General features: G+C 46.4%; 1 protein-coding gene across 1 annotated transcript; it reads right to left on the bottom strand.

The window, feature by feature from the left end:
- Window positions 1-396: 396 nt before the first annotated feature.
- On the bottom strand, window positions 397-11,898 carry fgfbp3 (fibroblast growth factor binding protein 3; the record flags this gene model as incomplete). Its single annotated transcript, XM_079249332.1, has 2 exons — window positions 397-850; window positions 11,636-11,898. 2 exons carry the CDS (start codon window positions 11,896-11,898, stop codon window positions 397-399), a joined length of 717 nt encoding a protein of 238 aa, XP_079105458.1.
- Window positions 11,899-15,698: the final 3,800 nt, after the last annotated feature.

Below are 15,698 nucleotides of genomic sequence, written 5' to 3'. Positions count from 1 at the left end.
GCAACAATACAAACATTAGGAAATTAAATCTATTAGCAGACTATTTTTTATGCAAAAAGTTTTAGTTTCACATCACAAAAATCACAAGAAAGACATGATTAGTCACATTAACTGATTTTTTTCCACCAAAACATGGATTTCAGTCTTTATTTATGATAAATAACCACAACGGCTCCAGTTTAATGGGATTTAGCCGCTAAAGCAGATTAAAGCTGCTATTTACAGTTGATTAGACATTTGTGAAGCAGTTTTAGTGAACTGTGAGTCTAGAAGAGGCTAACGTTGCCAGAAGCTGGGCTTTGTTCAGGTTGCAGGCGGTTGTTATTTCTAACGTCTAACTGATGATTCTCATCAGGTTAAAGAAACAAACATCTTCTCGTTTCTTCCATTTTCTCTTCAGCCCTCGAAAAACTTGAGGAAGAAGGAGCAGACGGAGTGCCATCCCTCGCTGCAGTAGCTCTGCACCGGCTCCATGTCGTTCACTAAACCCTCATCATCGTCATCATCAAAGCCAGTCCTCTCCTCCCTCTTCTTCCTCTCCTGCTCATCCTCCTCTTCTCTCTCCTTCTTCTTTCTCTTCTCCACCTTGGCGGCGTCAGAGCTCTTCCCAGCGGCTGCTTTCTTCTTCCCTCCTTCCTTTTCCCCCTTCTTGTCGTCTGCGCTGCGCTCGGCCAGCTTCATGTGGGCCTCGGCGGGAGCTTTCTTACACGTTTTAGCCTTCAGGACTTTCTCTCCCTCGCAGGCGTTCTCTCTTTTCTTCAGCTTTCCCACCAGCTGCTTCCAGTACTGGCTGGACTTCACCCCATACGACTGGCAGAGGTCCGGTTTCCCAGCATACCGACACCAGTACCTGAACGGTGGAAGACACAACAGCATGAAGACCTGCTTCTGTTCAGTCATGTGACTTTTACAGCTTCACATCGGAGAGACGGGTTTGGTCGCAGCCACAGACTCCACAGTTACAAGACAAAGTATTTGGACCTGTCTGGTTCACTTGGTTTCTGCATAAAGTGGACATAAAAAGTTTCTGTTCTTCATCTAAGTCACAGCAAGACACCAGGGTGGAAGACGTATGATAACACCTAGCCTTTCAAAGGGCCTGACTGGAGTGAGTCTGCCACGCTGGAGTCTGACTGGTTTCATTAGGTTGGAGGTGTTGGTTGAAGCTGCTCTGCCCCATAAAGCACACACCAGTTTTGAGTTTGTTGCTCTCATTGTTTCATGTATGAACCGCCTCACACTCTCAGAAGACTGATGATAAAGATTTGATGACTTGCATGAGGCTGGGAGGGGTTACGAAACAATCTGGATGCTCACGTGTTCAGGACTGTTGCTGCTGTCCCTACACACGGTCGTTCTGCAAAGATGACTGCAAGAACACATTGCAGAACGCTCAGAGTGCGTTCAGATAAATCCTGGACTGGCAGCGAGGCTTGAAGAAATATCTGTCAAACACTGACATTTTCATTGACAAATCTCCAAGTTAAACATGAAACAAGAGCCGAGTTTGTGGGAGGACACCATGGAGGAAGCACGCCTGAAGTCTGAGGAGCAGCACCTGGATGTTCCGCAGCACGACTGGAGAAAATGGAGTTTTATGGAACAAACACACAACACTGTGTGTGAAGAGAAAAAGGCGCAGCATCCCAACTGTGAGATATGGTAGGGGGGGTTGACGATGTGGTTTGGGGCTGCTTTACTGCCTCCAAGCCTGGACGGGTTGTTGCCATCAATGGAAAAATCAATTCCCATGTTTACGGACACTTCTGACCATCTGTTCACCAACCAGAGCGCAACAGAAGCCTGATGATGCAACAGAAACAGAGCAGGATGGTTCCAGCAGAAGAAAGTCCACCTTCTGGAGTGGTCCAGTCAGTCCTGACCTCAGCTTGACTGAGTTGCTGTAGCATGACCTCAACAGGGGGGATCCACACCAAACATTGTGAGAATATTGCTTAATAAAAGGTTCTACAAAGAGGAATTTTTGACGATGATGAGAGGAAAATTTGAACATAACATCATCTCTGCCAGAGAAGCTTGTACACTACCAGTCAAAAGTTTGGACACACTTTCCCATGAAATCCAATAGGAAAATGTGTCCACCACCAAGGAAACAAGACGAAGACATTTACGTCTGATTGTCACTCACTTAGATGGAAGTTTCGGACTTACAAATAAAAAACGATGAAAGAAGCAATAAAAACGGTAAACTTGCACACAAAACAGGAAGAAGTTTTATCTTTATTAAAGCTCATCTGTCTCAAAGTGGCCCTTCAATGGACTGGCAACCTTTCCAGGTGTACCTGCCTCTCACCCAATGATTGCTGGGATAGGCTCCAGCTCCCTGCGACCCTTGATTGGACAAGTGATGAAGGAAATGACTGACTCTATCCTAAACATGAAGTTATGCATTGCAAATATTTATGGCCCAAACACTGATGACCCCTCCTTTTTTCATTCCTTCTTCTCCTTACTATATGATCACCTTGATAATACACTTATCATTGGGGGCGACCTCAACATGACCTTAAACTCTGGGATGGACAAGGGGGGCGGAGCAGGGAAACACAGGGTCTGGCAGTCAGCAAGAGTTGTTAAACAATATATGGAGGATTTTGGTCTTTGTGATGTCTGGCGCTCACAACACCTCACTGCTAGAGAGTACACTTACTTTTCATCTGTCCACCACTCATACTCCAGAATAGACTACTTCCTCACTAACAGCTCTATGATGAACAGTATCTCAGAAACTAAAATCCATTCCATCACTATCAGTGATCACGCACCAGTATCATTTACCCTAATGAATAAGAAAACTAAACCATCTTATAGCAAATGGAGACTTAATACATCATTACTTAAAGATCCTGATTTTATCAGTTACTTCAAACGGGAGTGGTCTTTGTATATAGAAAACAATGACATACCAGGAACATCAGCTTGTGTTCTTTGGGAGGCAGGAAAAGCAGTAATGAGAGGGAAAATAATTTCATTTTCATCACATAAGAAAAAGAAGGAGAGTTCAAAAATATCTGAACTAGAGCTTAAAATAAAATCACTAGAAGATGCCTACAAGGCTTCTCCAGAAGAGCAAGTGCTGAATCACATAAGAAAGGCTAAACTACAGCTGAATGAAATAATTAACCAAAAAACCCAGTTTTTGCTACAAAGACTTCGCTTAGAGAATTTTGAACATAGCAACAAATCTGGAAGATTTCTCGCAAATCAATTAAAAGCAAACAAGGAGAAAACAACCATCTCCTCTGTTAAAGATTCAAGAGGAAATATCCTCCATGATCTTGATGGAATAAATGACACATTTAGGGATTTCTATAAAACATTATATTCCTCAGAAACAGATCCATCAGACAACAGCATTGAGGAATTTCTCAGCTACCTCAATCTTCCAAAGTTACAACAGGATCAGGAAATGGTTTTGGACGCACCCATTTCAGTAGGGGAACTACATGAAGCTTTAAAACACATGCCCAGCAATAAAGCTCCAGGACCAGACGGTTTTCCAGTTGAATATTATAAAGAATTTTGGTCTACACTAGCACCCACTTTTTATAAAATGGCTTCAGAAATTAAGGAAAAAGGTCGAATATCTCAAAACATGAATTTGGCTAGTATTACAGTAATACTAAAACCAGGAAAAGACCCCAAACTCCCATCTAGTTATCGTCCAATATCACTAATGAACGTAGATCTTAAAATAATCAGTAAAGTGCTTGCTACAAGACTAGAAAAAATAACTCCACTTATCATACATCCTGATCAAACAGTATTTATCAAGGGACGACATTCCACCACTAATACGCGCAGACTAATAAATCTAATTGATTATGCCACCATACATAACCTGGAAACTACAATAATCTCTCTAGATGCTGAAAAAGCATTTGACAGGGTGAACTGGAAATTCTTATTTGCAACATTAAGAAAATTCGGGTTTGGCTCATCGTTTATCGACTGGATAAAAATACTGTATAGCAATCCAAATGCATGCGTCAGGACAAATGATCAAACTTCTCACAGCTTCAGATTGCAGAGAGGCACCAGACAAGGCTGTCCACTCTCCCCCTCACTTTTTGCAATCTTTATTGAACCCTTAGCAGCTAGCATTAGACAAAACAAAGACATTAAAGGCATTAACTGTAGAAATATGGAGCATAAGACCAGTCTTTATGCTGATGATGTATTACTTTTCCTTCAAAATTCACAATCATCCATCTGTCAGACAATCGCACTCATCAATAAATTCTCATCAATTTCTGAATATTCCATTAATTGGTCTAAAACCACCGTTCTACCCATCAACTGTTCCTTCCATAATACTCCTGACACTGCTTTACAGTCAGGAGATATTAGATACTTGGGAATAAACATCTCACCCAGACTGTCAGACCTTATAAAGCTAAATTATGTCCCCCTACTAAAAACAGTTGAGGACGATCTCACACGGTGGAAATCTTTACCCATATCACTAATGGGAAGAGTTGCCACTGTAAAAATGATGATTCTACCTAAAATCAATTATCTGTTTTCAATGATCCCCATTAAACCTCCCTCCACCTGGTTTAAATCGCTGGACTCTAATGTTACTAGATTTCTCTGGAAAGACAAACCACCACGGATTAGTCTAAAAACACTCCAGAAGACTAAAGATAGCGGTGGCTTAGACTTGCCTAATTTCCAAAATTACTTTATAAGCAATAGACTACAATACATCTCTAAATGGCTTAAACCTAGCTATCTAGATGAACCATGGCTTAATATAGAAGAAGCTATGTGTGAGGACATGGCAATTTCAGACCTGCCATTTATCAGCACAGCTGTCAAACGCCAAAAATGCTTTAAAAGCATTAATATCAGCTCCTCACTAATGGCCTGGTGGGAATTTCTTAAACTAACCAAGTCCTTGCTTATTCCATGCAAACTTACACCTATTTGGAACAATCCCGACATCCAGCAAAACCGGAAAACGATAAACTTCCCTCAGTGGAAGAATAAAGGAATAAAACAGTTAGAACATTTAATAGAAAATGGGAACTTTCTCCCTTTTGATACAATTACTTCACGATATGAAATCAGCAGCACAAAATTCTTAGAATACCACCAACTTAAATCTATTATAGGTAAGAAATACACCCCTGATCAATTAAACTTGCAGCTACCTATCAGGGCTGCAGAATTCTTAAATCTCAATGCCCCGAAACTGTTATCCAAAATATATAGATTACTATCAAAGCTAGACGATTCCATATGTCTCCCAACTTCTAAATGGGAAGCAGACTTATCCAGTAACTTTGACCAAAATGAATGGTCACAAATCTGTTCAAATACATTTACAATGACTAAGAATTCAAACATGCAACTAATACAATTTAAAATTCTGCATAGAACTCATTATACAGGACACAGGATGTTCAGGATGGGTCTGTCACAATCAAACATCTGTCCACACTGCACTGGCAACACAATTGACAGCTACTACCATGCTTTGTGGTCTTGCCCACCTGTCCAGGAATTCTGGTTTCAGGTATGTAAAGATCTGTCAAATTGCTTCAAATGTAACATCCCTACAAACCCCAAACTGGGCCTACTGGGTTACTTGGGTGAAATTAACATAGAATTTAATTCTGCAAACTTAATCCTCACCAGTTTATGTATCGCAAAGAAAACTATCCTTCTAAACTGGAAAAGCAAACAAAGTCTGTGTATCCAGCAGTTCAGAAATCTCTTATTAGATCACATCAGTGTCGAGATGATGTCTGCCTCCTCAAGAGATCAGTCAGCTGAACTTTATTCCCTCTGGTCCCCTGTGATCAGCTCCATCACTTAGTATGGGGGGAGAATGTGACCTTATTGCGCTCGGGGTTGGTGGCCGGTTGGGGTTCTCTGGGGGCTGTGGGTCTGTGGTGGGCTCCTGGGGGGGGGATTTTGACTGCTCCATTGCTGGAGTGGCTAGGTTTCTAGCCCTACTGTGGACCTGGATGGGCCAGCGGCTGGAGTTGCCGCGCAGCGGCGGGGCGAGGTCGCTGGCGGGGGATGGGTTGGCGGGCGTGACTCCGTAACGGGCGCCTGTGCCGCCGTGGGGTGGGCTGGGCGGGGTCCCGGGCTCCGGTGCCCGGGGTTGTCCCCTGTCTCTTGGGGGTGGGGGGGGGGTGGGGGGGGGGGCTGGGCTGACCTGGACCTGCCGCTGCGGCGGCGGGCAGGTACGTGCTCTGGTGCCTGGTTGCGACCCTGGGACTTGTTGAGTGGGGGGTGTTTGATAGTGTGGATGGGATGTGAGTGTGTATGGAGGGATGTGTGTAGGGGGTGTGCGTTGAGGACTGGTGGCGGTACATAGGTATGTGGATGTGTGTGGGTGGGGAAGTGTGATGATGCGTGTGTGGGGGGGGTGTCGTGGTGTCTGTGGGGGGGGTAGTGCCGTGTGTGTAGGGGAGTGGGGTGATGCGTGTATGTGGGGAGTGGCGGTGGTGCATGTATACAGGTGTGTGTGTGGGGGGGAGGGGGGGCGTGCTGTGTGTGTGTGTGTGGGGGGGGGGGGGGGCAGGGGTGTATGTATGGGGGAGTGGGTGGTGCATGTGTGTGGTAGGTTGGTGGATAAGTGTAGATATGATGGATGGGAGTGGGGGAGATTTGGATGTGACGTGGGGGTCAGGAGGATGGTTTTAAGGGTGGGCTGAACGGGTGGCTGGGTGGACCTGAACGTGTCCGGAAGTGTGTGTGTGTGTGGCTGTAGGTGTGTGCTGAGACAGTGTGAAGTGCCGATGTGTGGACAAGGGGGGACTTCATGTCCCCAGGTGGGGGTTTCCTCTGTGAGTGAGGGGGCGGTGGACAATCGGTCTGGGATTCCCCTTCTGCCGCCCCGCCTCCTCTTTGTCCTCGTGCCCCCCTTCTGCATGTGGTGGGTTGGTCCCCTCTTGGGTCGGTGATGACTCTCTGGTTAGAGTCGCCGAAGGCTCTGGTTACGGGGATGGCTGTCCCCGGCTTGTCCTGGTCCTTGGGGGGCCCTGGGAGTAGGGGGCATGCCCAGTGCTGCGGGCGGCTCACCTTCTGGAGGAAAGCTCACTTTCCTCCAGACTTAAATCCCTCAACCCCTCTTCCTCCCCGCTCCCCATCACACACAGGCAGGGTATTGGGAGGTGTGCACGTGGCGCTGGGTGGTGAGAAAGGCCATCAAGGTGGTTTTGATCGCTGCACCCAGCCTCGGCTCACCTCCCAGTTTTAATTACACTTAGACACCAAACACCAAAACACTGACGACTCACATGATTAGGGGGAAGAGCATGCGGTGTATGGTGGGCGGGGCTGCTTAGGTGGTCCCTCTCCCAACACCGCGTGGCACTTCCCTCAATTTTAATTGCAACTAATACATACTTCACAATCAGTCATAAGCGGGGGGGAGGCAGGGACGATAGGGTCTTCTCATGCCCCTGCTCTCGGGGCTTTACTTGGGGGGGGTACGGGTGGGGGAAGAGTGCCGTCCATTAGGCCTAAGTCTGGGCTGGCCTGGCTGTAGGAGGGTTGTCGCCGGCCCTGGGGGGGTGCTGGGTCGGCTGCATCTGTGGGGTGGTGGGGGGGACGCTGGGAGTGGTGGGCGGTAATTATGGGGGCCCTGATCGGGGCCATCCTGTCCTCTGCCCCCTCTGAGGTATCTCACATGGGACATGATGGAGGGGTGAGGTGAGGATGTGTGGGAGTGGGTGTATGGGGTTACAGATGGATGGTGGGATGGCTGGGGGGGGATTAGGGTTGGGGATATAGGTGGGTAGGGGATAGGGATGTGTGAGGATGAGTAGATGTGTGTGGAGGGGTATGTTGGCGCGTGGGTTGTATTGGGGTGTGCCTGTGTTGGAGGAGTGAGGGTATGTGTGTGTGTGTGTGTGTGTGTGTGTGTAGGGAGGGGTGTATATGCGGAATGGGATGTGTGAGTGAGGGTGAAGTTTGGAGGGGGGCTATGGGTGGTGGAGGGGTGTTTGGTGGGGCATGTGTGGTTGGGTAGAAGTAGAGGGATGGGGTGGCGGGGTGTGAGCGTGTGTGGGGGGGGGGGGGGTGAGCGTGTGTGGGGGCGGGGGCGATTGGGGTTCGTGTGACTTGGTATGGGTGAGTGAGTAGAGGTGGGGTGGGGTTGTATATGTGATGGATGATGTGCATGGATTGCAGAGGGTTGTGTGGATGGAGGTTGAGAGGGGAGTGCGTGTTTGGGGGGGGGGGGGTATGCATGTATATGTGTGAGGGGAGTGCGTGTTGGGGGGGGGGGGGGGGGGGTATGCATGTATATGTGATGCATGTATATGTGTTTATGGTTTGGTGGTGGGGGGGTGGTGTCCTGTACCCGGGGGCGCAGCTGGTGCGCTGGGGTGCGACCTGGCTGCCGCTGGGTGGCGGTCTGGGGATCCTGGTCCTCCGTCGGTGTGGGCTGTGCCCTCTGCCTGCGGGGGCGGGGGGCTGCTCACGGGCTCTTGGGGCCCTGGGGCCTGCGCTCTGTCTGCCCTAGGTGGCCGGTGCCCGGCGGGATCGGCCCTTGCCGGCCTGGGCCTGCTGGGGCCTGTTCCCCCTGACTGCGGGGGACTCTGGTTGGGCACCTCCTTCGCCACCTCCTGGGCAGATGCATGGCTGGCTCTGGAGTGGGGGGGTTGGGATCTGTACCTGGGGGTGACTGTCGGTTACCCGGGTCTCTGGGTTCTCCTGGCCTTCCTCTAGCTGTAGGCGGGCGGGGTCACATTGGCATGATCACTCTTCTCTAAACGCGTTCCACTCTGAATGTTCTGCATGAATGTTCTGCATGTGTCACAGTCACTGAGTCATCCAGCAAGTTTATTCACTAACAGCAGGTACCTCTCTTTCTGTCTTTTTGACTTAACTTGCTAGTTTCTGGTCTTCATGATTGTCAACGGTTTTGTTCTCCACGAATCTAGAGTTGGCTTGTGTGGGTGTATATATTTATGTGTGTGGGTGGGTATGTGTGTGTACTTATGTGTATGTGTATGTGTATGTGTGTGTATGTGTATGTGTATATGTATGTGTATGTATGTGAGTATGTATATGTGTATATATGTATATATATATATATATATATATATATATATATGTGTGTGTATGTATGTGTATATGTATGTATGTATATCTATCTTTATGTATGCATGTGTGTGTATGCATGTGTATGTATGTGTATATGTATGTATGTATGTATATATGTATATATATAATGTATGTGCGAGTGTATATACATATATATGTAGGTGGGTATGTATGTGCATATACATGTATGCATTGATCTCTTTCTTTTGTTTTTTTTTTGTTTTTTTATGTTCTCTTTTCTGTTCTCTTTCTGCCCCTTTCCTGTCCTTTCCGGTCGGGTCCAGCAGCATAAACTCTGTAATACAAGCTATTATCCAAAACAAATTGAAAAATAAAATAAGAATCAAGAAATACAAGGGGATCATTACATCTACAAAAGTTCCCCTTGGCAAAATAAATTTGCTCAGCAGAACACAGCATCCAGAACATCAGTCTGCTTGCTTAAATGCTGAACAAGACAAAAAAAAAAAAAAAAAAAAAGGAAATGACTGACTCTCAAAGTCCCGGACGCATTTGTTGAAGCTGCAGTTTCAGGTTGGGTTTACATCATGATATGCGAAGAATCCACGACTATCCAGTGATTGCAATGTTCAATTCTTCAATGGATATAGAAACACAGTAGCAGGGCGGTCCTGGTTTGGGTTTTCATTCTGGGCCAACGTCCTCGGCACGAGAAAACATTTAACCAAACATGACTTTTTCCATACCGAGCAGCAGAAAGAAAGATTTGTCAAAGAAACCTACTCTACGTCATTTTCACCAGAAAGATTGCTGGAAGATGAAGATAAAATATTCGCTCAAGTTCAACTCTTCTGTTGTTGCTTAGCAACCATAATCCAGACAGTTATTTAAATCTTTTATTTATCTCCACTATGTGGTCAGCTAACAGAGACACCAGTAAGTCATCTCCTTCAGATACCAACCAAAGCTGCACATGACATGCATCCCTTTCTGCCCTTTATCAAATTCATATGACTTCATAAGGAACCGTGAAGAAACCTCAAGTTCAGGATTTGATCAATGGATCAACCAGTAACCAACATTAAGATCACACTCTGGTTATGATCAGCTAGCTGATCACCACTTCCTGTTTAGCCGCCACTTCCTGTTTAACCATCACTTCCTGTTTAACCACTACTTCCTGTTTAACCATCACTTCCTGTTTAACCACTACTTCCTGTTTAACCATCACTTCCTGTTAAACCATCAGTTTTTGTTTGACCATCACTTCCTGTTTAACCACTACTTCCTGTTTAACCACTACTTCCTGTTTAACCACCACTTCCTGTTCAACCATCACTTCCTGTTTAACCACTACTTCCTGTTTAACCATCACTTCCTGTTAAACCATCAGTTTTTGTTTGACCATCACTTCCTGTTTAACCATCACTTCCTGTTTAACCACTACTTCCTGTTTAACCACTACTTCCTGTTTAACCACCACTTCCTGTTTAACCATCACTTCCTGTTTAACCACTACTTCCTGTTTAACCACCACTTCCTGTTTAACCATCACTTCCTGTTTAACCACTACTTCCTGTTTAACTACTAATTCCTGTTTAACCACCACTTCCTGTTTAACCACTACTTCCTGTTTAACTACTAATTCCTGTTTAACCACTACTTCCTGTTTAACCATCACTTCCTGTTTAACCACTACTTCCTGTTTAACTACTAATTCCTGTTTAACCACCACTTCTTGTTTAACCACCACTTCTGGTTTGACCACCACTTCCTGTTTAACCACCACTTCCCGTTTAATCACCACTTCCTGTTTGACCACCACTTCCTGTTTAACCACCACTTCCCATTTAACCACCACTTCCTCTTGACCACCACTTCCTGTTTGACCACCACTTCCTGTTTATCCACCACTTCTCGTTTAACCACCGCTTCCTGTTTGACCACCACTTCCTGTTTAACCACTACTTCCCGTTTAACCACCACTTCTCGTTTAACCACTACTTCCTGTTTGACCACCACTTCCTCTTTAACCACTACTTCCTGTTTAACCATCACTTCCTTTTTAACCACCACTTCCTGTTTGACCACCACTTCCTCTTTAACCACTACTTCCTGTTTAACCATCACTTCCTGTTTAACCACCACTTCCTGTTACTGACCTGCAATGAGGGTGGTTCGGCCTTATGTGAAAACAAATCATTAAAAATGAGCTATTCACATATGATTACAACCCAGAAAGGGTCTGAATAAAGTCAACTGAGCTGAAACTAATGGAAGTTTATTCTACGTACCACGGAGATGTTTCTCTTACAGTAAAAACAGAATAAAAATGAAAAAATAATTGCTTTAAAAATCATGTTTTTCTTCATTAAGCTTCGACTCTTAACTGCATTAAGCCACATAGGAAAGGGCTGGATGGATTTTTCTTCATTTCAGAGTAGAAATAGGAAACAGTTTTCAATTGAATCCCTTTCACTTTAGAAAATCTGCCGATGAAAGATCAAACAAACCAGGAATCTGTCCAGTGAAACAACATGTCTGCCTGTGTTCTGATCTACTTCCTGCTCCAGTGTTGCCTCACCTCTCCTCATCGTCTTTGGTTTTGGTGCTGCAGTTCACCAGCAGGCTCACCAGACCCTCACCAGATGTTTGCCAGGTACAGCTGTGGCCCTGCTTGGTGGTCAGTTCTCCAGAACTGAGCACCGAGCGGTTTCTGGGTCTCTTCGCTGGAAGGGGGGACGGCGAAGGTTTTTCACGTTTTTCCTGGCCGGCCTGCCGTTTGGCCTCAGAGAGCAGAGAGAGGCAGAGGAGGAAGAGGAAGACGCCCCACAGCGCAGCTCGCATGGTTGCTGTGGAACAAAAGAACAATAAATAAGAAAACTGGTTCACAGGCGTGCTAAAGAAGCAGTGACAAACCTCGAAAAAAAACCCTGAAACCGCTTCTGGTGGTCTGCAGCCTAAGCCGCTGTTTAAAGAAGCAAAAACACCTAAACATGGAATTATTTGTAAACAAACTGTACAGGAAGTCCAGAACATTCTTCTTTTTTACATTTAGTCATACATTAACAAATATTCTGCTAATTTAACACCTTGTTCAACATGAATGCCAATGATATCCTGTTATACTGCTGTTGTCCTGTTGGTCCGTCCGTCCGTCCGTCCATCCATCCATCTGTTCATCCATCCATCCATCCATCTGTTCATCCATCCATCCATCCATCCATCCATCTGTTCATCCATCCATCCATCCATCCATCCGTCCGTCCGTCCGTCCATCCATCCATCCATCCATCTGTTCATCCATCCATCTGTTCATCCATCCATCCATCCATCCATCCATCCATCCATCCGTCTGTCCGTCCATCCATCCATCCATCCATCCATCCAACCGTCCGTCTGTCCGTCCATCCATCCATCCATCCATCCAACCGTCCGTCTGTCCGTCCATCCATCCATCCGTCCGTCTGTCCATCCATCCATCCATCCATCCATCCATCCAACTGTCCGTCTGTCCGTCCATCCATCCATCCGTCCATCTGTCTGTCCATCCATCCATCCATCCATCCATCCATCCGTCCGTCTGTCCGTCCATCCATCTGTCCATCCATCTGTTCATCCATCCATCCATCCATCCGTCCATCCGTCCGTCCGTCCATCCATCCATCCATCCATCCATCCATCCATTCATCTGTTCATCCATCCATCTGTTCATCCATCCATCCATCCATCCATCCATCCATCCATCCATCCATCCATCCATCCATCCATCCGTCTGTCCGTCCATCCATCCATCCATCCATCCAACCGTCCGTCTGTCCGTCCATCCATCCATCCGTCCGTCCGTCCATCCATCCATCCATCCATCCATCCAACCGTCCGTCTGTCCGTCCATCCATCCATCCGTCCGTCTGTCCGTCCATCCATCCATCCATCCATCCATCCATCCGTCCGTCTGTCCGTCCATCCATCCATCCATCCAACCGTCCGTCTGTCCGTCCATCCATCTGTCCGTCCATCTGTTCATCCATCCATTCATTTATCCATTTTTCATCCAGCCATCATCCATCCGACCGTCCATCGGCCCTTCCATCTGTCCATCCATCCATCCGTCCATCCATCCATCCATTCATTTTCTACAACTCCACTAAGGTCAGGTCAAAAAGGAAATGGATTTAAGACCTAGACACTTCTCTCCCCAGCAACCCTCCAGCTCCTTCTGGAGGATCCTGAGCTGTTACGAGAAGAGATTAAGAATCTGTTCAGTGAGTCTTAGTAATCCCCCAGTGTCTCCTCCCAGCCTGTCCAGAAAACCTCCAGGGAGAGGTGACCAGGAGGTATTTTCTAAAGCAGCCCCACCATGTCCACTCTCCAGCAAGTCTGGGTGAATCTTCTCCATGGCTGGTGTGGCAGGAACTTTTCAACTGTCTGGACTTCCTCCAAGTCTTCAGACCCAGATAGTAGCTGGATTGAGACCCTCAAAGTGTTCCTACCACGGCTCCAGCATGTCCTCAGTTCAGCCATTGTGATCATTGTGGTATTTACTGATTTCATAACTATATTTAATACTCCACATAACTAAACAGCATTAAGCCTGTTCCATCCTCCACGAGAAGCAAGAACTGAGTTCTTGTTCTCGAAGCTGCAAGAACAAGAAAAACCGTCTTGTTCGGCAGGTCCATACATACTACACGAGAAGCAGGTCTGCAGCGGGGAGGGGTCACTGCGGGGGGGGCGATGTCTGCTTTATGTGCCATGAACCCGGTTGTTACCTCCGCCGAGGAGGTTGTTTTCCCGGCGTCTTTTTGCTTAAGATAACTTAAAAGGTTATGGAGGGATTTTTTATAAATATTTCAAGAGTTGTTGGAAATGTAAAAATGAAGAACTGATTAAATTCTGGTGGTGATCCGGATCACCGTTTGGATCCAGGAATGTTTTAAAAGGATTCTTTAACATTGTGCTTGGTGGAGGTTTCCGCTGTCCGAGTTTCTAGTCTCATATTTAACGAGCAACTTCGTCTGCGGCAGGGCGAGTCGTGCACGCGGATGGGTCCGAGTGTTTTAATGCCACATGTAAAAATGTTGGTACTTTCTCACCACCTCTATCAGCTGTTTTATCAAAACAATCCGTTTTACCAGCAACAGCAAACACACGGAAGCAGCAACTCCGCTTCCTGCTTTCTCTGTGTTAACCACGCCCACCTCACATGTCCGACCAATCACACGATACTTCTCGGAGCCCCGCAAGAAAAAAGTTCTGCAGCCCGATGTGTCAAGAACTGTCCTCAAACACGTCCACGAGAACAAAATGACGTCATTTTCTTCTCGGAGCCTGGAGAAGAAGAAGAAAGTTCTGGCTTCTGGTGGACGATGGAACAGGCTTTAGTCTTCAGAATGAGAGGAGGCCTTGAGGCCTGAACTAGAATTCCTGAACCTTGCACACAAATGAAAATCACTTTCCTGTTCCTGTGATAAACTAAATATTTACACCCAATGACCAAATATCCATATTCAACAAAAAATGATTTCAAAAACATAAACAGCTGGTATCAGTATTTCAGTATTGATCCACACACCACGAAGCATTACGTCCCTGCTGTCCTGTGGAGGACGGTATCCCAGGTGTGTGACGGGTATACGACCCCTCGTCCCAGTTAATGGTCCTGTTGATGGTCTTTGGGGGCCACCTCCGTATGGCCTCCTTGGGATCCATCGGGGGGTATTTATAGCTTTCTGAGTGGATGACTCCAGTTTCTTCCCAGTTCCAGGTGGGATATGGCTGGTTTTAGCTTGTAGAGCTGCTTTCCGTTTTGTGGCTCGTGTTTGTCTTTTTAGGTTTCCGTTCCCGTGTTTTCCTTTCCTTCTATCCAAAATCCTCCCTGTTCCTGCGATTACGTTTCACTGCATGATCAGCAGGGCATTTCATTCAGCACCATCGACACAGATGATGATTTCAACTCCACAGGAACTCTAGGAAAGAGCCTATAAAACCTCCACAGCAACATCACGGGACCCTTCGGAGGAAGGCCACAGGAAGTAGATGAAACATGTCAAAGTAAAAGGCATCGAGAAAAACCTCTCATCTGTTTCGCAGTCTTCCCCTCCAGCTGGTCAAACTCACCATCAGCTGGTTCGCTCGCCTCTGATTACAAAAGGACTAAATCATTGATCAGCGTTTGGCCGAATACGGCCTGGTACAAAGTACTCCGCTCAGAGAGGCTCAGAACTTGTTATGGACCGTTCCCGACCAGCACAAAAGTCTAAATACCCCCCAGGTTCAGATCTGGGAGGCTTTTCCTCACAATCACCCCTCCATGTTACCCCACCATCGTCCACATGGGCAGCCAAGTCCTGCTGGAGGAACGTGCCTTTCCCTCCAGAAATCCCCAACGCTCACCGCGTACGGAGACGGGGAAACACACATCAATAAATATTTCACACATAAAAACATTTTGTCTCCTAATAATGTTTATTTCCAAGGTTCTTTACGACAAAACGTTTTCATTCCCAGCTGTCAGATGTTGAGTTGCTTTTTTTATTCTGCAAAATGTTTTGATTTAACTTCTGCACCAGTCCGACCAGGTTATTGACTGGTTGGACTGGTGCAACCGGTTGCATAGACTCAGAACCAGAAATGTTCTGATTCCT

The sequence above is a fragment of the Telmatherina bonti genome (genome assembly GCF_933228915.1).
Source record: "Telmatherina bonti genome assembly, chromosome: 11".
NCBI lineage: Eukaryota > Metazoa > Chordata > Actinopteri > Atheriniformes > Telmatherinidae > Telmatherina > Telmatherina bonti.
This window is presented reverse-complemented; position numbering and strand designations above follow the sequence as displayed.